The 23,345-nt window shown below is 37.5% G+C and overlaps 1 protein-coding gene across 1 annotated transcript in view; it reads left to right on the top strand.

The window, feature by feature from the left end:
- piezo2b (piezo-type mechanosensitive ion channel component 2b) overlaps positions 1-23,345 on the top strand; it is a gene marked incomplete at both ends in the record, with an annotated part of 89,787 nt that overhangs the window by 41,094 nt on the left and 25,348 nt on the right. The window contains 14 exons of the mRNA XM_079243755.1: positions 635-865; positions 1,349-1,469; positions 1,807-2,000; positions 2,903-3,051; positions 5,740-5,913; positions 6,443-6,484; positions 9,248-9,516; positions 16,117-16,277; positions 17,881-18,051; positions 18,291-18,410; positions 19,070-19,270; positions 19,355-19,559; positions 21,195-21,296; positions 21,843-22,008. Coding sequence (XP_079099881.1) covers positions 635-865; positions 1,349-1,469; positions 1,807-2,000; positions 2,903-3,051; positions 5,740-5,913; positions 6,443-6,484; positions 9,248-9,516; positions 16,117-16,277; positions 17,881-18,051; positions 18,291-18,410; positions 19,070-19,270; positions 19,355-19,559; positions 21,195-21,296; positions 21,843-22,008 — 2,306 coding nt within the window. The remainder of the gene's footprint in view (positions 1-634; positions 866-1,348; positions 1,470-1,806; positions 2,001-2,902; positions 3,052-5,739; positions 5,914-6,442; positions 6,485-9,247; positions 9,517-16,116; positions 16,278-17,880; positions 18,052-18,290; positions 18,411-19,069; positions 19,271-19,354; positions 19,560-21,194; positions 21,297-21,842; positions 22,009-23,345) is intronic.

The raw sequence follows: 23,345 nt of genomic DNA on the forward strand, positions 1-23,345 counted from the left end.
AAGTCCAGAATGCAATTCAGGCAGCATGCGTGCATGTTTCCTGGTTTTTGATAAAGAGCAGACCATCATCTAGTGGGACAACAGGGTAGAGAAGTGAAATATCCTCAATTTATCACGTCAAATCTTCAGATATTATTCCTGACGGCTGGTTCCATTTCCAAAGATGAGGCCAAATGCAGAGACAGAACGCTGAAACTATCTGCTGTGAAAGCAAAGAAACACAAAGAATCTGCTGGTGCTGATAGCTTACTTTAAAGACTTCTGTAATCTTTGAGTGGATAATGAGCAGAGGTGTATGAAGTAGAAGTAGAAAGTAGAAATCTTGTCTGGCAGCTCTTCTAACTAGTCACTAAACCAGGTGAATTTAACTAGTTCAGCTCCACTGCTGGTAGACGAGCCTGTTAATGAAAACACCTGTTCTATATGCATCAGTAGATCCAAAAACATGGCAGGACTTTTGCTTTATTTTCACTTCTACTTCTACTTTCTACACCTCTGATGATGAGTGTGATCGATTAATATTGTATAATTTCATGGTTATGGCTGCATTTTCTGTGTTAAGTGCGAATTTGTGGTTAACGCGTGGCTGGCCGAAGTGCATCTGTTTCAACGTGTCTTAATTTGTCCCTTACAGGTGTGGAGCATCACATACGTCAGTATGCTGACATTTGTTTTCCTCATCTGGTCCTGCGTGCTGTGGATGGTGAGGGACCGGAGACGCTACGCGATGCTGTCTTCTCCCTTCATGGTGGCTTATGGGAACCTGCTGATAGTGCTGCAGTACATCTGGAGTTTTGAGAAAATGGAACCAATACCAGGATTATCGGTCGCCAAGCAAAACCCATTTCACTCTCTTTCATCAAAGGTTTGTGAAACAGCCTGGTTTTTTTCAGTAAAAACAAGACTGCATTCCTGTACTGTACTGCTGAGGAGGGTCTGTGTTTTGACATGTTTTGGAGAAACGTTCATGTTTGCAGCTACCAAATTTAACCTACTCTGCCTTCCACCTTTCACCAGCTTTACATCTGCGTTCATGAACAGTAAATTTGTGTTTATTTTTCTAGACTAGGATAAAATGCTGTTATATTTCTTACCTCAGCTGAACTTTATCTTTTAATGTTTTTTCGAAAGTGCCAAATTATTGCACTGCTTACTTTAAAGTTTAGACAATCCAATCAATGTTTACAGACTCAGTTGAGATTTACTGTATGAACATTTATCCCCTGATGGTTTGGGACCACCTGTAAGTCACTCTGATTGACTTTAAGTAAACTGTGACAAATTTATTGCTTCATCTTTTCTTTTATGGCTATCCATCTGTAAACATTTAACATTTCATTGTGTGTAGATGCTGTGTCTGCTGAGCTTCTGGTTACTGCTCAGACAAACACTCACAGAGAGACAAGAGAAACTAAAAGAAGACAGCGCAGCTCTTTCAGATGTTCACGTGGAGGATCAAAAGGAGAAGGGTAAGCCTTGGACTCCATTTTTGTTGGATTTCATGAACCAGCACCCTGTTTAGTCTAAGTTTTTCCAGTTTTAATCATTTAATTTAATTTAATTTAACTACTAGAACCACAGGATTTAGAAAATGTGCAGCCAACCCCTGTGGAGGATGCTAACTGTCACTTGCATGACATTTTATGCAGTCAGACTGGCTGCTGACTTCAGACTTGGATTACATTTACAAATGGTGTATTTACAGAAAATATTGGGTCAAAAAGATGACATTTAATTAAAAAAAAAAAAAAAAAAAAAAAAAAAAGAGCATCTTGGTGGATGGATAAATATGCTCCACTTTTACAGAGGAGGAGGAGTCTGAGGAGGGAGGGGAGCCGGACGTCATGCAGGTTCTTGGGAACATGGTGATGGCTCTGTTGGTCAAATACTGGATCTACATCTGTGGCAGCATGTTCTTCATAGTCAGCTTTGAGGGCAAGATGGTCTTGTACAAGATTCTCTACATGATGATGTTCCTCGCCTGTGTGGCGCTCTATCAGGTACCACACACACCACTGATTACTGCTAATACTTCATTGACATAAGTCAAATCCTTTCTTGCATAGTTTTCACTCCAGTGGGAACCTATTTACAAGCTTTTTTCTTGCATATTCATGAATGAGGATGTTATATTTGTATATGGGTCACTTCAGTGGATGTTATTGAGTCATCCAATATGTTTCCACTCACTGGAGAATAAGTAAATATGTGATATAATTGAACATAAATTTATACATTGTGATTGTGCATGTTTGCCTTTGTGATAAATAGGAAAAGAAAACTACACAGCTATATTTTATCAAATATTTACTTTTATATATTTACTATATAATATTTTATAAATATTTTATAGAATACAATAAAATCTTGCATTGTTTTTTTTAAGACATGCATGAAAAGAATGTTTGAGACTTAAAATCACAAATTCTGGTCTTAAATAACTACTGTATGAACTCTTAGTTGTTTGATTTGACTTCTTTTTCATCTTAAATTTGGTATTTTTTTCTTGTTTGCGTTCATGATGCTGTTTGAATCTCTAAACACCACTAGAACAGCTTGTCTGATGTGCATATAAAGTCTGCAAATAGTTCTATACAAAAAAAGGAAACTGTTCATTAAACATGCTATTTAACATTTTTAATATTTTATTTAATTTTGATAATCGTCCGTTTTTTAGTTTTAGTTTTTTTTAATTTTTCAAAAATGATTCAATGCCATCAGAAATACCGTTGTATGTCATAATGTGTGTCTTTTGCAGAAGCTAGCATATGAACAAGATGCTGTCAAACTGAACTTCTGTCAAACTGGAAAGTCAACATAAATGTTAATGTCCCTGCACTGTATTCAATTTAACATGATATGCAACCTCTAAAATATAGTAACTGTAATTATCGTCATCTAGGCACACTATGAGTGGTGGAGAAGAATCCTGAAGTACTTTTGGATGTCAGTGGTGGTGTACACCATGATCGTCCTCACCGTGGTCTACACCTTCCAGTTCGAAGGTTCGGAGAAGTTCTGGTCGGAAAGTCTGAATGTAACAAAAGATAGGTGAGCTCCTCGAAGAAAATATTGATCTGTGTGTAAAGATCAAACAAAAGCTGAAGTACAACACTAGTTCCAAAAAAAATGTTGGCTATAAACGCCATAAAATTTATAAAATGCTTTGCAAATGTCTAAGAGCAATATTCTATCGATAATAGAAGAAAGACGTGTTAAATGTTGAAATTTGACAGATTTTTACTTTCTGAATGATTTCTGTGCCACGTGTCATTTATATTCATTTCCCAGTCACTCACCATGTACCGTACTTGCATGTCCACATTTCCTTTTTCTTTTCTGCCGTGTCTGAGCAGTTTCATGTTTAGTTTTTTTTTTTTTTTTTTTTTTTTTAGAAAATGCAATGAAAATGTGCATTAAAAATTATTGCTCATCTTGTATCTGGGAAAGCAGATTGTTTACCACTGTGTAGTATCCTCTCTACTGTTAACGCCCAGTAACGTGTCTGGGAACCCAGGAAACCAACTGGACTTTCAGGAGACGAACAGCTCGGCCTTCCTGAGTCCTCCTTACATTTCATGATGTGCCAAATGGTTTTGGTTGCTGAAAGGTCTGGACTGCACACAGGACAGGTTGACAGATGGACCTTTCAAAGTGATGTTGTGTTTACAGATGCAGTTTGCTGTTTGGCAGTGTCTTGCTGAATGTGCAAGCTCTTTAAAAACATAATTTCGGTGGTTTAATTTGCTCTAAAATTGTGTTTTCAGACATTCAAGTTCATAGTTTTATAAGCTGTAATGCATCACCAAACTCCAGCTAGGGCCTATGCTGAACCTGGGGGGTTGTATGTTGCCAGTATACTGATACTGTTGTTGCCACTCAAGTACGCCCCTCAGAATCACACATTTAGATTTAGTTGAGAACTTCATGAGCTCCTCACAGGACACCAGTTTCGGCTATACAGCTGTTGGCTGTGTAAGGTTGTGCATCTGTTATTTGTCTTTAAACTGGTTAATTTGTCTGCTGTGAATTATGATGCATGATAAATCCTTAGATATGGTAAACCTGCAGTGAGTCTCCAAAAAAACAAAACAAAGTCACATGAAAATCTGATAAGTTTTTTTTTTGTCTTTCTTAAAAGGAAACTTTAGATTTTTTGGATATATTGATGAAACAATATGGTTATGATATGATTTAAAAGATTAAAAAAGGCTATTTTATTTTACTTTAAGGTGCAAACTTTAAAAGTCTAAACTTACAAGAATGTGTAATTAGACTTACTTGTCCTGTCACTCTTTTAGAGGCTTGATGGCATTTTGAGCTAAAATGGCTTCAAATCATTTTTTTTTTTTTGCATTTAAATACATATGGAGAATAAATCTATATCTTCATTGGGTTGAAGCAATGCAAAATATCAAAAGTATTATGCAAATATGTGCAGGTTTGGTTTTTATGTTGGTATTTCTGTTTAAGAAACATTAGTATGAATCTGTTAAAGCAGCAATAGTTGATAAGATTGATTTATTGAATTGCATGATTGAGGAAATTTATCCATAGGTTGTTCAAAATGTACTTTCCAATGTAAACTGAGTCAAATCAGCTGGACTGACCTTAGTTTTGCTCTCATCCAGAGGAGCTTCTGATGTTGGGAGGACATTTGACTTAGTCTGTGAGATCACTGGTGTTTTATCACCGTCGCTGAGAGTCGTGACTCACCTGAGGTCTTTTTAGATTGACTATTGTTTATAGTTTCATTTGAGGTGAAGTTTAAATAGCTGTTGTCAATCTCTTTGTGATAACCAAGATGATGTTATTGTAGGTGGAGGCGAGGTGTAGGTGTCTCTGTGCTTTTCTTCTGTTAGGTCTTTTCTTTTTACTTCTTTTGTGTTACTTGCAAATGTTCAAAATAATAAAAAGAAAACCCACTTTTTTTTTTTCTCTGCACAAGATTTTCACATTGTGGTTCTCAAATATTTTTATCATTATCAGATTCCTGGCCTGATGAATTGCTTCTGTGTGTTCAGCCATCCATCTTTTTAAGTGATTGTTTTGCTTCTCCGATATGGAGTTCATTGTGTGTTTGGCGTGGAACTGAGTCCATAGAATGAACCAGTTTGGTGATGGTGTAGCAGGGTTTGGAAAACATGGGTTGTGTTTATTAAAAATTCTTTACGTGTTTGATTTCTTTTTTTGGGGGGGGGGCTTCTGCATTGGTGGGGATGTTGTCTGCTTGGTGCTGATGAGTCCTGATGATTCCCACTTTATGTTCCAGGCAATGGTGGGAATTACAAAACAGGTACTCATCTGTGTATGTAGCTTTCCTGCCTACTCATGTCCTCCACTGTGTGGACAGTGCAGTCCAGGATAGGCAAGCTGTCGTTGTGACTTGTGTGACTTGATATTCTTTCCCATTTTCATGTAGAGGTTTGCCACAAAGGGAGACAACAGCGAGTCCATTGCACATTTATGTTTCTCTCTGTAGGAACTTTCGATTTAGAAGAAACGGCAGATAGAGCTGGCACAACCACACAATAATTCACTGTTTGATGTGCATATTTCACAATGTGCTGCTAAAGGAAGTTCATCAGTAATAAATGCCTCATAATAAAAATATGTGGTTGGAAATGGTTATATTTTCTTCCTATTTTACTATACATTTAAATGATTGCAAACAGTTTTGATCGACCACACATGAACGTTTAATCCCTCAGTAACCTCAAACACTTTTCCTTGGTGCAGTCTGAATGACCTGGGCTTGGAGCAGTTTGAAGTCGCCCAACTCTTCACCAGGATTTTCATCCCCACCTCCTTCCTGCTGGTCTGCATTCTCCACCTGCACTACTTCCACAACCACTTTCTCCAGCTCACAGACCTGCAGGCTGTGGTGGCCAAAGAGGAGAGCACTATCTATAGGTGAGGCCCGCTTTCTTTTTTTGATTCCAGACACCACTGAAAAAAGATCTTTCTGTATCTTTCTGTATTTGCTTAGTCTGTTTACATATGTCTGAACTTGAATAAAATGACAGCTGAGCCTGCAGGAATATTGTTCCTACACTTTGTTTCTGAGAGAAACAAAGTGCTGACCTTGTTCTTGTCTACTTAGTTGCCACAAACACACATTAATTTATAAATGTTATCACACAGTTTTTGGAAACACTGAATTATTCCAGAGAATTCCTGTTATTTAAAAATGAAACTAAATAGACATTTATACGACCAAGCGTTTTTCCATCACACTCCTTACTAAATTCTCTTTCTCATCACACCTCTGCCTTTGCTCCGCCATGTCGTGCAGATTCTGAGTCATAACATCAACATGTCAGTCTGCGATGCATGTTCTTTATTTTATCGTTGTGTTGTGGGTTTTCCATTGGTGCGCTCAGCTAAGCTGCTTCTCTTTGTGACCTGCTGCCGTCTCTCCTCTGCCATCCTTCTCTCACAGCCACGCTAAAGTCAATGGGCGTGTCTATTTAATCATGAATAGGTGGGTATCTGCTCGCTTTCTGTGGCACCCATTGCCATCCCAGTTCACCTCTGAGTCTCAGCAGCTTCCTCTTGTTAAGAAACATCCTTCTCCCCATATTCTCCCTGTTACCTTGTTTTCTTTATGATAAAGGTGATCGACATCATTAATCTTCTGAAATCCATCTTTTTCAGGTTTTGTTTCATCCTCTGCTTTGCTTTGTTCGATTTTTCAAGCATGTTTAAATAAAGCAAATCTTCTTCCCTTCCAGTTATTTGCCAATGACCCCTTTCTATGCACCAACCCACAGAAAATTACCCCCTTCCTAAAAAAAAAAGAAGAAAAACCTCCCCAAACCACTGGAGTCTTGTGGCCAATTTCCATGCATTTGAATATTTCTACATGAATATTTTAAAAGTGGCTTTTCAGTTTCCAACTGCTTATGCTCGCTCTCCTCCTGTTCATCTTGACTTCTGTGTAACTTTATTGTCCTGAGCAGCATCAAAGAAAAAATTCCCACTCAACAGAGCAAGTAAGTGATGACTGGATAGCAGAATGCTTGCCTTGTAATGCAGCCGGTTCATGTTAGCCAATCCTAAACTCTGACTGCACTCCATTGCCTGAGGAGACTGCAAAAGGTTACGTGCCTCCCTCCAGCTATTATTTATCTGCTGCAAGGAGAAAATGACCCACACATCATTAAAATAACATCCACTGTTTTAAAGAATGCAGAAGGAATGTGCACTGCTTATCGGTTACAATGCTTGATGAAATGCTGCTCTGTTGCTGAGGTAGCTCACAGAGCTGATGAGTCCCATCTGAACGTTTTGCCTCTTGACCACCACCTGGACCATGTGAATGAGCCTGTGTGGTATTGATATGCTTATGAGGACTGGTTTGCTGAAAGTGCTGCTTTCAAGTTAAGATTTAGACTCGTTTAAGTCATCCCTGTTGATCAACATAACAGATTTTTTTTCCTTACAAGAAAACCTGCCCTAATGCTCATGCAGATTTATGAAAATGCATTTATCTCCACAGCTGTCGAAGCTACCGCAGCAAACAATAAACAACGTGTTTCTGTTGTTAGATAAGGATATCTTGTTAGTTATTTCCCATCCTATAAGTTCACAGTAGTGTTGTTTTAAGTTTCAGACACAAAAAATCATGGCTGTTTTAATCTCTTGACCTCTGAATGTGTCCTGCCTTGAAATAAACTGCTAGTCTTCATTTGATTAAAAAAAAAAACAAAACCATCATGTAGACATGTCATCAATTGCTTTAAAGTGCAATGAAAATACACCTCTAATAGGATGAATAGAATGATCTCAGGTTCAAGTGTCTGGCTGTTTTTACCTCTTTGTGTTTTTGCTGATGTTGCATCGTAAATTTCCTTGCTATGGGACCTGTAAAGAAATCTTGAATCTTGAATTTGATAGCACATGTACAACAACCCCTGTTGCCTAAAGTGGTGTAAAATGAAATACATACATTTAATTTAATGAAAGCAATTGAAAATGAATTATGTATGTATTCTGTTGTGGCAGACCTGGCAACTGTGGAGAAAAAGGAATACGTCATAAAGCAGGAGTGTGTGTCACCAAAACTCTGCCCTGATACTCCGTCTAATATTTCTATAAAGGTTTATTAAGGTCTGCTGTTTAATACATCCTATGACTGATCCGTTGACTCAAAACTCTGCCAGTCTGAGCTCTAGATATGTAGAGCTCATTGACAAGGCTCATTTATAGCATCTTCCGAGAAAAACCCTCTGAAGGGACAATACATCTTCATATTTTTGCAAAGGAATGCCAAATTAATAAACTATTAAACTATTAATAAACTATCACTATCAGTTGCAACACAAATTGATATATTCTGCTCAACATCAGCCTGGAATGATAAGCAGGCATCATGCATGCATTGAAATGTGTAGCGATGTTTAAATGTTTGGTTTAATTGCTTCACATAAACCTAAAAAACATCCCGAAAAATTGAGTATCCCTCTAAAATGTAAGAACCCTTGTCAATCAAAAGGAAAGACTAAAAGTGTTAAAAAGAGCATGTCTAATTTTATTTGTCCTAAACATTAATGCCATTTGTTTCTTTTTTTCTAAGTTTCTCATAAAAACTGAAATACATTTAATCATATTGCAAGCAGGTATAGGAATCAAATAACTTTGATCCTTTAGAGGCCAGAGGGGTAAAAATGCTGCAATCCCAGCAGCTTTCAGCTCAACACAAAACAACAAAAATGGGTGAAAAGAAACTAATCGTTTAATCTGTTGGTTCTTAAAAAAATTATACCGCAGGGGAAACTAATCTCCACCAAATTAATACATTTCTAAACATTAAAATGGTGCTGTGATAGCAAAGGTTGTTGACATTAAGATAACCTGAAGGCCAGTTATCATAAAGAGACTTCTACTGACCTAAGGTCTTCCTTTATTTACTTGGGTGAATTACTGAAGTACTCTTCAGTACTCTCTCAATATTCTCTTTATTAATCAAGAAAACAAGTAGCTACACATTGTTTATTATAAAAAGCTGATCATTGATTGATCAGCTTTTTATAATAAACAATGTGTAGCTACTTGTTTTCTTGATTTCTTGTCTTATGCTGAAGATAAAAGAAGGTCTAGAAAAAGAACAAAAATGTTCCTGGTAACTTTATAGTATAAAAACAAAAAAAGAGGTGAAAGGTCCTCATAAGTATATGAATACAGATGCAACCAAGTAAATATGTGCACACGTCTTATTGTGTATAAACTGCTCACATATCCTCAGACTGGTGGATCCCGATGGCAGCCTGGCAGACCTGACCATGCTCAGCGCCAGCTCGGTGGACGCAGTGCTGCCCAGAGAGAAAGAGGAGGAGGAGCAGGGAGGCTGGGATTCAGAAAAGGAGAAGGAGCAGGCCTTGGTGGTGGTGATGGATGACGCTGACATCGCCAGTGAGAAGGCCAAGAGCTTCTCCGACCATCGGCAGTCCAGCACAGAGGAAAGTTACCGCTGCAGCGGGACCGAACCGGAGCCGAGCACAGAGCAGAGCTCAGGTACTGAACAGAGCAACAGGTCCAATAACTATAACTTTAAATATACTGTCAAACTCAAATGGCTACTGTCAGACCAGACCAGAAACAAAACCCAAACTAGAAAAGCACAACTAGAGCACAAACCTCCGCCAAGAGCCACAGTTCTCCCTGTTTTGTCCAAATGGTGATCTGGATCACTGCCGAAATTAAACCACTTCTTCCTTTTCACATTTCAAACAACTCCTGAAAATTTCATGATAATCTGTCCATAACTTTTTGAGTGATATTGAACACAAAAAAACAGATAAACACCAGTAACAACATAATATCCTTGGTGGAAGTAACAAGATTTTGCCTTTGTTTGTTTGTTTTTCTTTTTATAAACTGCAAAGAGTAAATAATGGGGAGTGAATTTTGTATGAATTGCTGCAATTCATAACAAAAATTAGAATCCGGGCCCAAAAATGCATTATTGGCTTCAGCAATCCTCGTTTGTAATGTATGTTTCTATTGTTTTTGGCTGCGTTTGACATTAACAACCGCGATGATTACACAAAATGACCAAGTGAGCTAAAAACATGCCCTGCAGACTTAGCTGGTGAAATACTTTGGTCAAAATACCACATGAAAACAAGATAACAGCACGTTTTAAACCATGCACTTCTTTTTAGATAAGCCTTTTTTTTTTTTTTAGGGATAATTTCCTCACTCCAAACCATCCTTTTCTTTTGCGTAGTCTGTCATTTTCAAGATTAGTAGTTCTCAATAACCCTTGAAGCATATTATTACTGCATAACAGAGTATTCAACATATCAGAGCTAACACCAGCACACACAACAAACTGCGCAGACTGTCAAATTTCAAATTAACACTGGACGGTTTATTAGTTTAATAAGCTAATGTTAATGTTATGAATTGTTGTTTTTAGGCTATTTTTAACCAGAAGTATTGAGCTTATTTTAGTTTTTCAGAAGCTGATAAAGGTCCATTGAGGTCCACTGGCTCAGGTGGTAGAGCAGGTTGTCCAGTGACCAGAAGGTTGGTGGTCTGAATCCCACTCTCCAGTCTTCTGGCATTTTGTCTATGGGCAAGAAATGTCTCCCTCGTTACCTCCAGTGTCAGCATCACTGGTGTATGAATGTTTTGGTGTTGGCTGGAGAGGCAGCAAGTGCACTGTTCCTTCAGTCTGCCCCGGGGCAGCTGTGTCTACACATTAGGGCTGTGACGATATGCTTTTTCCCGATTTGATTCGATTCCAATTTTTTTCTCACAATTCTTTGATATTGCTAATTTTTGTAGATTATAAACAACAAAAAAAATGTATAAAACTCTCTTTTTTGCTCAGCATTTTCCTTGATTTCAGTTGGGAAAAACAACACAGTAGCCAGACCATTATTCTGCTTCTATAATGACCAAGAAGATGAGTTTAAAAAAAAAAAAAAAAACTCAATAAAAGCAACAAAAATTACAAAAATTTTGTAATAAATTATTTTTATTTATTTGAAAAAAAAAATCAATTTTTTAACAAAAGTCAATTTTAAAATTGTGAAGCAAAATAATCCCGATTTTTTATTTCTCCATTCAATTTTCTCACCCCTACTACACATGTAGCTTACCATCACCAAGTATGAATGTGGAGTCAATATAAATAAAATCAATTTTTAATATTATTATAATGAAGAATCATAATTTACAACTTCTGGGTGCAAAAGAAAAGAATGCCAATGCTGTTAAGTCTTATTTACAGTTTTCTAACTGTATATATGAATGACAGTTGGTGGTGCGGTTTGTGATATCAAAGCAAAAAACAAGAACAAACAGGTTTTATTTTCCATTTCTCAGTTAAGTTCAATACGGTCAACTTCAAGTTCAAGCCAAATGGTTGAACTTTAAGTCGAGATAGAGACAGATGACTCTTCTCTGAGCTTGCTGTGTAATGCAGAAATCAACTGCCTGTATAAATAAGCATAGTTTAAGTGTTGGTAGTGGTTCTAGACCCCAAATGTTTGATTTTTCCCCAGAACAGATATGTATGTACATACTCATGCAGCTACATGTAGATGGACTTTATACTTCTATAGTTTTATATATAGCTTGTTCTTTTCTGGATATCTCAAAAAGCTTGAATATTCATGTCTCATTCACCTACAGTATTCACTCACAAACACACACACACACACTCATACGCATTTCTTGCCCAAGAAACGGTTTGCATGAGTACTGAAAGTTATATTATTAATAATGTGTAGTTCATACCCTCGCCCTCACCTCATGAGCTGTGGGTCGTGACTGAAAGAATGAGATCTCGTATATAGGCGACTGAAATGAGTTTCCTTTGCAGAGTGGCCGGGCTCTCCCTTAGAGATAGGGTGTGAAGCTCGGGCATCCAGGAGGGGCTCAGAATAGAGCCACCACTCCTCCGCATCGAGAGGTGGCTCGGGCATCTGGTCAGGATGCCTCCTGGACGCCTCCCTGGTGAGGTGTTCCAGGCACGTCCCAGGCGTTCCCTGGACACGCTTGAGGGATTATACCTCTTGGCTGGCCTGGGAACACCTTGTGTTCCCCCCGCAGAGTTGGCAAATGTAGCTGTGGAGAGGGAAGTCTGGGCTTCCCTGCTTGGGCTGCTTCCCTGCTTGGGCTGCTGCCCTGCGACCCGACCCCAGATAAGTGGTGGAGAATGGATGGATGGTGTAGTTCATACAGTTTATTACATTATGCTACATCCATTTTACAGAGGCTTTCATGCAAAACAGCTTGCAAGTGTAGATGACATTAGAAGCCAAGTGGGCTTCTGGTCAATGGATACCCTGAGATGTTTAAAGACACAAATTGAGTATTTTATGTGTAACATGTGTAACAAATAAAACAGCAAGCGGGAGTGTACACAGCTCACATTCATCCATTTTCTTAACTGCTTAGTCCGATTAAGGGTCGTGGGGAAGCTGGAGCCTATCCCAGCAGTCTCTGGGTGAAAGGCAGGGTACACCCTGGTCCATTGCAGAGCCACGCAGAGACAAACAACCACTCAAGTAACCAATTAACCTAACATGCATGTGTTTTGATGGTGGGAGGAAGCCAGATTACGCAGAGAGATCCGGCACAGAAAGGCTACTGTCCAAACACTGTCCCAGCTGAGGATCGAACCACCAACCTTCTTGCTGTGAGGCCACAGTGCTAACCACTATGCCAGCCACAGCTCACGTAAAATGTTATTTACTTCAGAAATAAACATGACATGGACTTGCAGCACAGGCCTGCTTGGTCCTTTTGCTAGCGTATTTACCCTGGAAGCTCTCCTAACATCTTCCCTCAGGAACACTTCTTCCTGTATTCTGGGCTTAATTTTGCCAAAGTTAATTTTTATTAGTTTTGATTAAACAAAATATTGTTGTTTGTTTTTTCATCAGAATAGTAATGGGTGCAGACCTGCTGACCATGCACAGTAGAGACGGACTTGACTGTATTGTATATCACATAATCATACAAATATGTTGCTGCTGCACGCTGTTGCTCCTCATCCAGTTGACGTTGAGGCTGAAATGCAGTGTAGGCCATAGAGCTGTACAACAAGCTTCAGCATCCCATTTGAGATTTCGATTTGAGATGTTGAGTCTGATAATTTGCTTGAAATATGTACAATATTTTCCCACAGGGCTGCTCATGGTGACTGCTGTCTCTGTGCTTGCAGTAAATATGAGACTGACATAGACATGCTGTTACGTAGAGGCTGTTTTTTTAAAGTCAGCTCTCTGAGTGCAGAAACAGTTTTTCTCACATTTCCCGGCAGCACCTCAGTCTACTATGAAGTCTTTTGCATACAGATTTAAAAGGCCACAACTTTATGCTGCTGCCCCAGTATCAGCTGCCTGCGCTCTTACCAGTCGGTCATTAATCATTATAAGAAAAGTGGTAAAAAAAACCAAAACTGTTCGTGTAGCAGATTTTTGGGTTCAGCAGATTTATTTCCTAGTTTTTTGTTCTGACACAGCATGTAGCGCAAGTGCTCACTTTCACACTCCTGCTATGACCAACTAAAGTTAAAGACAGCGCAGCTGGTCTTAAATTAAAGTGTGGTTTATATACACAGAAAATAAAATAGGTAATAAAACACAGCCTTGCAGGACCTCTTTGTCCATAATGAGCTGTGGGCTATACGTGCTATATGTTCTCTCAGAGCTTCGTATCCAAACAATGAGCCCTCTATTAAAACCTGAGATAATGTGGCTTCTATAAAAGTATACACCCGCTACCACACAGTGGTTGGAGTTTTTATATTCTTTATGAGAATATAAAACCAAATAATAAGTCCAATTCTCACGTTATTAAAACAAGAGTTTGGAATTTGCTTGTTAATTTATATATTAAATATGTTTAGATCAATCTAAACACATTGCATATTGGAAAAACTACAACATCAACAAAAAGTTTTAACAACTCCGGAAAGCATGTGATGCTAATATTTTACAAAGTCTACTATTACTCCCAGAGTAATACTTTCTTTTGCTGATGTGCAGAATAATATTGAATTATTAAGTTGCTGTTATATAAAATTGCTTTTCTGTCAATATGAAATCATATTACCTCTATGTTCAGATTCATATTTATGTCCCAACTCCATTTTTTTTTTTTGTTTTTTTGTTTTTTTTTAAGAAGGTAGTAGGATTCATCAGAAGCTGCTGTTTTTCCATTACATGGAAACTCCATCAGCTGTAATCTTCATCTCAGTTTCTGCTGCAGTGTTACCTGCGCAGGTCAGCTGCTTATTGCCAGAACAGTGTGTGAAACAGTGTTTTAGACATTTTTGAGTGAACATTATAATTGGGTGCCACAAGGTAGTACCTATGGGAAGTCTGTTTTTTTTAATCAAAGATTTGACACTTTTGACTCCCAAATGGTTTTTCATTTATTATCATTCAGATTCTATTTTAAGCTATTTTAACCATTATGAATGTTTTTTGCGTCGGTAAGCAATTTAAAAAATAAAAGAAAAATCGTTCAAGTCTAATTGTTATGCTGTTTTTTGTGAAAATGTAGTTTCTAGTTAGCATTTTAATAAAACCTTTATTGAAAAGCTGACGATAGAACCACAACAAGTAAATCAAACAGATAAAGGCCAAAGTTTTAAATTATGACACTTTAGATTTAATCATTTCTCCACTTTTTTTCGACCGATTTGGATTTAATTCAGGTTCCCTGTCTGACCCTGTACCACTTCTGAGTGTCTTTTGACACTCTCCTCTCTGTCCTACTGTCACGTAAAGGTAGACTGGCTCCTCCTGACAGGGTCAGCTCTTTTTGATCAACACTAGGAGTCAAGTCTGAGAGCCGACTCGTTTACAAACGAGTAACGTCCCTAACATAGAGCCATTAGTAAATTTGTCCGAATGTTAATCCAAAAAAGTTTAAATCCAAAAACAGGGAAAACAGGGTTGACCAGACGACTAACAAACACATGAAGCAAACATGATAAACCAGTAACCAGAAATGAAACCAAGGTCTATAAATCCAGACAGAAACAGAACAAGACACAGGTGAATCAACATGAATGGACTAGTTGAGTCCAGGTGAACCTAATGAACAGGAAAGCAAAACAGGAAACAAGACACAAGGGGAACAAAACAAGGAAAACCACAAAATAAAACAGGAAACTAGAACTAAAAACACAAAAAGTCAAAACCACAACATTCCTCCCATGAGCACATGGAATAACTTTATGCTCATTGTAAACAAATTTACAAACCATTTATGACCTCATATGACCAGGAAATGCTCTAAAATGTGCAGCACTAAGCACATTTTCCAGATAAGTCTGAGGTTTTCTTTTCAAATGTCTAAAATCTGCTCAAAGTCTGACTGGGTTTATATTTATTTGAAAATACACCTTTGCAACAATATAAAATATACCCAGATTTTTTCTTCCACAAATGTAATGTAACACGTTTCGGATTTAATTATGGACACAAGACATTCTTGAGTTACAGGCATTTATCTGCACATATGTGCCGTCAACTAGCTGTGAGAACTGTATAAAAGACACAAAAATATATTACATAAATATATTACGTGACAGACAAACATATCAGAAAAACTACAGGTCGAGTGTCATATGAATTCGGCGAACACATTAGCATCTACATGAACAAATAAAGAAAAATAAACACAAACCGACATACCTTATTGCCTGCATTTAATAAAAAAAGGGGGTTAAATAAAATTTTCCTGGTGCATGAGTCCAGACTGGTTATTTCCATTTTAACAATCTTTTCTCTTTTCAATGGGATCTCCTGCAGCCTCCTGTCGCTGCCTGAAGAGCTTTTCAAAAAAGGTCCGGAAATCAACATCACCAAAACTTTGGTTCCACCTTAAATATTAAGCGACACGTGAAGCATCTCAGTACAATTATGATTGGAATAACAGAAATGATTAAATAACTCAAATAATTAAATAACTCAAATGATTAAATAACCTAAACTCTGCCACTGATAGCAGCTATATGCAAAGATGAGTCTTTAAACTGGTTAAATGCTTCAGTAATTATGAGCTGAAACCTGGAAACATTTTCTGTCTCATTTCAGTTCCATATCTGGTTTCACTGAATCTGTATTCTCTCTTTTGCTTCAGACCTGAAGAACAAATGGCACCTGGTGGTCGACCGCCTGACCGTACTTTTCCTCAAGTTTCTGGAGTATTTCCACAAGCTCCAACTTTTTATTTGGTGGTTACTGGAGATTCACATCATCAAGATTGTATCCTGCTACATTGTCATGGTTTCTGTCACAGAGGTAAGAAAACTGAAGGTTCCTGGAAGAAGATTCATGTGTTTGACCTGAACATCAGGAGTAATTCTGTCATTCTGCTCAGATTCCACTTTTTTCATCATCACAGGTGATGATGGGAGTCTTGCAAGCCTTTTTCAAGTCTGTGTTGATAAATAAAGCCAAGCCAAGCCAACTTTATTTATAAAGCACTTTCTGACAGCCACTGCTAACAAAGTGCTAAACATACCATAATTAACATATTAAAACATAAGACAATAAAACAGAAAACAATAAAACAGTAAAGTTTAAAACCATAAAATATAAAACAATGAAACAAATAAACAATAAAAGCAATAAAAGTAAACTCATTCTGGGTAAAATGCCAGTGAAAATAAGTGGGTCTTAAGAAGGGATTTGAAAATAAATAAACTCCTTTATGAATATCTTATGACTAAACTTTTGTGCTGAACTAGATTTCATTTGTAGCTTTTTCTGGGTTCAGGATCAAACATCAGATAACAAAAGAAACAACTCCTTAAAATGCTGACTGTGACCATCAGCTACCTTTGCATAATTTCTCTGTGCATGCAGCTACTACATAAAACCTGGAATTCACTCAGTCAGCTGTAAATAAGCTTGTTGAGGAAAAATCGATCAAATACATGAATGAAAATGTGTTAAATATAAAAATATCCTGTGAAGAAAAGGAGCATCTCATCTGTACATTAGAAGAATTAAATTACTTAGAAATTCTGAGAATAATTAGATAACATATTAGATCGCAACGCTATAAACTTAGGAAATAAACTTTGCAGCAGGGAGCCGACCTGATCCAGTTTGAAATTAACTCTAATTTTCCAGATGAGCCAAGAAAATCATTCTGGAGGTGTGCGAACAAATGGTTACATTTTTGCTGGTTTATTTAGCAAAATTAGCTCTTATTACAACATTCAATTAATCAATCAAAACTTTATTTATATAGCACGTTTCATACAACTAAATGAACTCAAGCTAAACGCATAAAAATTAAAATGAATACTGTACAATAAATAAGAATTATATAAAACCTACTAATAAAATGTTTACCATAGCTTTAACCTCTTCCGCCCACTGAGCAGTGAAGGTGGGCGTGACTTTCTTCTCGTGAACGTGCACAACCCAGAGAAGCTGACCAATCACAGAGTCCCCTCCCCGGGACGTCACTAGAATCTCGAAGTAGAAAAAAACTCTCTAAAACCAAGCGTTTCCTGTAAAACTCAAACATGCATTTAGGTGAAAACAAACCGGCGCCGCTCATATGTCTGATGAGTATTCAGCTCTATAAAACTGTAGAAAGCTCAGAAAACTAGAACTACCATCATAGAGCCCCTTTAAAGCCAGGCTAAAAAGATGTTTTCAGTTTTGTTTTTCAGGTAGATTTTTCCACTTTCGAGGGCCGTAATAACAATAAACGTATATTTTTACCCGTTTTGTATCGTAGTCTTTTCATCTTTTACTTTTGTAGAAGTGTTTTTTTAACTTGTCATACCAAAAGATAAACATGTCTTTATTAGCAGCGGGAAAAGGCTTTGTGGTTTTGTTTTGTTTTGCTTTGAAATTCTCATCACCTGTATTGTCTCTTGTGCAGGTGTCTTTGCTGAACTATGTGTTCTTGGCATCCTGGGCTTTTGCGCTGCCCTTCAGCCACTATCGTCCCCTCGCCTCTATTGTTTGCACTGTTTGGACTTGTGTCGTCATTGTGTGTAAAATGTTGTACCAGCTGAAGACAATACAAGCCCCAAAGTACAACTGCAGTATGGTAAATATCTTGACCTATATTGTTAATGGTACTCCAAGTTCCTTACTCCAAGTTGCTGCTGGTATGATTACAGACAAACTAATCAGTAATCTAAATGGAAAAATTCCTCTCCAAGTATTTATTAATTACAAGCATATTTTAGATTATGCAAAATGTTCACATCATTATTTTGATGTAATTTGGTTGTTAAATTCTTGCATGAAACAGTTTGCAACTCATCACACTGTTTCTGTTTACAGCCACAATATTACAACGAAAAACAGATGGCAGAGTTGAAGGAATCTCTTCTGTACAAACCGGAGGATTCAGCTGTCTGGTTCGGCCTGAAGAAGTCTGAAAACCTCCTGGGGTACCTCAGGGTGAGGACTGGAAGTTTTAATGATTGAAAAGAGTGATCGATACTGAGCATTTTGAAACTGTGTCAGCAAAGCCTGGACTTCCTGCCTCGGACTTTATTTTGTCTTTGTTTTTTTTAAAGCTACAATACACATCAGAACCACTTTTGCAAAATGTAGTTGTAGTTTTTAGTTTGTTTTTTTTCTTTTTGAAAGTATGGGCAGGGTTTGTGATCTTAAGTTAAACTATAGGAATAGATACTGGTTTGAGCTGGAAGTCTTGTTCCTGCTATGCAGTTTGACATTTTTCATGAGGATTTTTAGAGGTTTAATCATAACAAAATGCAACCCTTTCACACTTTAAAAAAAAAATAAAAAAATTAGAATATAAAAGAATCAGCTGCTCAAAAGTATTAAAGATATCAATCTGTTCTTTCTCTCTAAATATGTTTGTAAAAAAAGGGTTTTACATGTGCGTTCTAGTTGTTTCTTTTCTGTTGTTTCTAAAAATATGTCATAAATGGATGAAAGAAAACAAGGAAACAAAAAAAGAACGATCAATGAAAAATGTGATCATCAAAATCTTAATAAACAAAGCGTATTGAAGTTAAACAGCATTATGCAAATTCTGAATGTTGGGAGTGTGAAAGTGCAGTATGAAATTGTCCCTTCTGTGTGTGCAGGAAAACTTCTTGATGTTGGCTCTGTTGGCATTTGAGGTGACAATTTACCGCCATCAGGAATACTTCAGAGTTAGGAACAAGCTGTCACCTCCTGCTGCCAAAATCATCTTCCATGACATCACACGGCAACACCTGGACATCGGCATCATCTGCTTCATCAAATACTTCATAAACTACTTCTTCTACAAGTTTGGACTTGAGGTGGAGAGTGTAAACAGTCATTTCAAGCGTATGTCTCACTCCACCCTGCTCCATTATGTCTGAAACCCGTTTTGTTTCTCTCAGACATGCCTGCTGTTGGGGGTCAATGTCATCGGGCAGCGTATGGACTTCTACGCCATGCTTCATGCATTTGCGTTGATTGCAGTTATGTTTAGACGAAGAAGGAAAGCCATTGCTGAGATCTGGTCTAAGTACTGCTTCTTCCTGGCCTGCATGATTACTTTCCAGTATTTCATCTGCATTGGGATCCCACCTGCTGCCTGTAAAGGTTTGTGCGCTTGTTTAATTTTGCTCACATTAACCAAACGGTCAAAGAAACGTAACTGATTCAGTCCCTGGAGCAGGGAAAGTGTTTGTTATTGTGAACTGGTTTTGGTATTTGATAGACCAAACTTTCCAGAATACTCTTAATTAAGCAGTTTGATTTGTCTAAGAATAAAGAATTGTTACCATCATGAAGGAGCAGAAGCAGAGTGATCATCCTGAATAGTTGAATTCTGGCTGCACCGGTGCACAGTTCAGAGCTGTGTGCCACGTAGCTCTGTGAAACTATTTTCTGTAGCTAAATAATCACATTTTTTACTTATAAAGCACCTTTCATACAATAACAACGTAGTGCTAAGTGCTTTACATTAAAAGCAAAAAAGATAATAATCAGTATAATAACCCATCAAATCTTCCAGATCAAGAACCCATCAAACCCACACATAGATAAAAATTTGTCTCAAGAGGCATTAACTGTATCTGGGAAGCTGACACTGGAAAAATAGACGATGTTAAGACAACATGAAGATTTAAGAGAATAAAAACATCAAAGATAAAAACAAAGATGTAGGAAAATAATAAACTAAATTTATAATAAAATGAGGTAAGTTTTAAGCTGTCTCTTAAAAAAAAAATCAAGTCTCCCAGCTGCTCTCAGGTTCTCAGGGAGGAAGATCATAAACAGGAAAAGACGTTTTTCCATATGTCCCGGTCCCCTCCCCAGTGATAAACTGGAGACCAGCCCCGATGACCTAAGAGCTCTGGGAGGCTCAGAAGCTAAAAGCAACTCTGATAAATACTTTGGGCTTAGCCCTTATAAGAGCTTTATAAAGTATTAGAGTATTTTGAATTCAACTCGGAACTATAGGTAATAGCAACCTGTCACTGCAACCAAATGTCTACTCCTGGAATATCTGGGAAAAAATATTTATTCCAGATTTTAAAGGTGTAAATGTAAACCTGCAAGTCCTATGTATTCTGAAAAAACAGTAGAAGTCAGTGACTCCTCGCTGGAGAGCCCAGTTAACCTTCAGTTTCCTCCAGTTAAGGACAACATGACACCTGGCTTGGCATTCACTCTTACAACATCTTTACCTGTTTTAAATAAATGTACATAAATGGGGAATTTCTCTCTGTCTGTCACTGTGGTTTACACAAAGCAAAGCTTATTGAATAAAACTGCAATTAATTTAAGTACACCTATTAATGAAATTTGTGTTTTAAAGTAAAAACTTAGATAAATACCTATCAAGCAGGGCCAAGTTCAAAGATCCGCCTGTGCTATCTGAGACTGATAATCACAGCGATTGAAAACACAAAGGATTATTTCTGTAACTTCACAGCAAAGTTTGAACCACAACGTTAGTGTGTGTTGTGAGCCCATGTTGTCTGGTGCTGCTAAGCCTCTTTTTGCTTCCTAGTAATTACAACTTTTAGTTTCGAATGTGTTTCCACTTTAGTGTATAACATAAATGTGTGTTAAAGAACATGAAGACCTTCCGTTGTCTCACATATTTACAGTTTCACAACTGCAGCAGGTCATTCAAAAGCTTTTTATCACTGTTTATTAGATGCTCTTTATTTGTTACCACATTAACTTTTATTGTTGTTTACATGCATGATTATGTTTTTATTCCAGATTATGCCTGGAGGTTACCAACCAGCTCTACAAACTCAAACGTCATCAAGTGGCTCTATGTCCCAGATTTCCTAACGAAGCCAAATTCCTTGTTCCTCGTCTGTACGTCCATTTAAGAATCATAAAAAATGTTCAGTGAATAATTGAAAGTAGCCATCACATGTGCTGTAGGATGCTTAGTAATAAGTATAACTCATATAAAATGTAATTGCTTGTAATTGTCTCATTCTTGACGCGCCACTCAGTGAAGATGTATTATTTTAGTGTTTAAAAACTGTTTTCATTGACGCATTTATGTGTGATATGGATTGTATGTTGTAGTTGGTGAAGATGGGGCCTATTTTAGTATCCTGTTTGAGGAGGGCATTGTATTTTCTATGCAATATTTGTGCAATAGCCAATGATTTCTGCAGTCTAATGTAGACTGTGGCTTGAAAAAAACCTTAGATCTGCTTCCTAATTGTAGCTGAAAACAGAGAAAGCTACAATTTCTTAAAATGAACACACATAATGAATGAGAACAGCGTGAATTTTTCTTGGTGGAGAAAAAGAAGTTATGAAAATGTGATCCTACATCGAGCTAGATGTATGTTGATTCATTCACGGAGATATCGGAGTTACGAATACTTTCTTCTTCTCTGCTTCTAGACGACTTCATGTTGCTGCTCTGTGCCTCGCTGCAGAGGCAGGTCTTCGAGGATGAGAACAAGGCAGCGGTCCGCATCATGGCTGGTGACAATGTGGAGATTTGCAGAGACCTGGACGCAGCCTCTTTCAGTGTCCACAACCCTGTACCCGACTTCATTCACTGCAGGTACTGCGGCTTGCATTGCTCCATATGCACTGCAGTGGGAGGTAGTGCAAATATATTTTTTAAATTCATATTAGGAGTACTTTTTTTTTTTTTTATTATTATTAGGTTCACTTAAAACATTTGACATTAAGTCTGTTTGGTGCCAGTACTCTGCTTGGCAACCATTAGTAAAGTGGAAGACATGCTGAAATGGAAAGGAAGTAAAGCAGACAACATCAGATACCAACAATCAAGTCAAACTGTGATAAACTCCACACAGCCAGAGCAGCTAGAACTAGTCTTTTATTTATATTGGTGTGTATTTAAAGCAGTTTAAAACAATGACATTAGTCAGATATTAATATAAAGATCTGTGTTGTGCAGAATTTAACAGTGAAGAAAAAAATGATTTTGACAAATGTTTGTTGCATAGATTTATTTCACACTTTTAAAGCAAATAATGAAGATTTGTACCAAATTTCAAGTCACATTGCTCTCTTTCCCAGTGAAGTTTTAACATTTAATCTTAGTATTTTATGACTAATCCTTCTGGCGAGCCGACAGTGAGTGATCACACACCTTCGCTTTGGCTCTTGCAGAATCCAGGAGGTCCATTTACATGTAGCTGCTGCCAAGACATGTCGCAACAAAACATTATAATTCATGTTTAGGTCAGAACCTCACAGCTTCTTGCCATCTGTGTGTGTGTGTATGTGTGTGTAAATGACAGATTTCATGTGTGCTGTAAAGACTCCCCTGTTTGTGGAGCCTCTTAATATGTTATAAGTAAGTGATTGTTAGTCCACTGTTGGGCTACTGCTTCAGTATCGGGGTTAACACGGGTGATTCTGTACTCATTTGTGGAATAAGTACTCAGATGTCAAGTTTTGTTTTTCTTTTGTTCATGCATGTCTGTCAAACTTGGATAATTGTACTTTTGTAAAAAAGTCAGACAGAAATTCAACAGAAGTGAATGTAGAGCTTAACAATGAGCAACAGAGTGGCTACCAGGTAAGTCACTCAGTCCTTCTCCCACATGTCTGTGACATGTCTGGATTTTAAAATAAGTGTGTCTGTGTGTCTGGGAAAATAACAATGTGGGAGAGGTACAGGAAAGATGGGTAAAAAAAAAAATGGCCGTTTGCCGGCCAACCTGTCAAGTTGGCCAGCAAACGGCCAGTAACATACTTTAACCTTCTAAGGAGGTTTAGATGAGTTGTTATCGAGTTGTCTTCACATTCTGGCTTTTTCTGGCTCCCAGAAGCTTACTTTGTTTAAGAAAAATGGTTAAGATGTACATAATTGCCAGCTTTGGAAACTTTTATTGGTGAATATAAACACACAGAATATCTCTCAGT

Source organism: Telmatherina bonti, assembly GCF_933228915.1.
Source record: "Telmatherina bonti genome assembly, chromosome: 7".
Classification (NCBI taxonomy): domain Eukaryota; kingdom Metazoa; phylum Chordata; class Actinopteri; order Atheriniformes; family Telmatherinidae; genus Telmatherina; species Telmatherina bonti.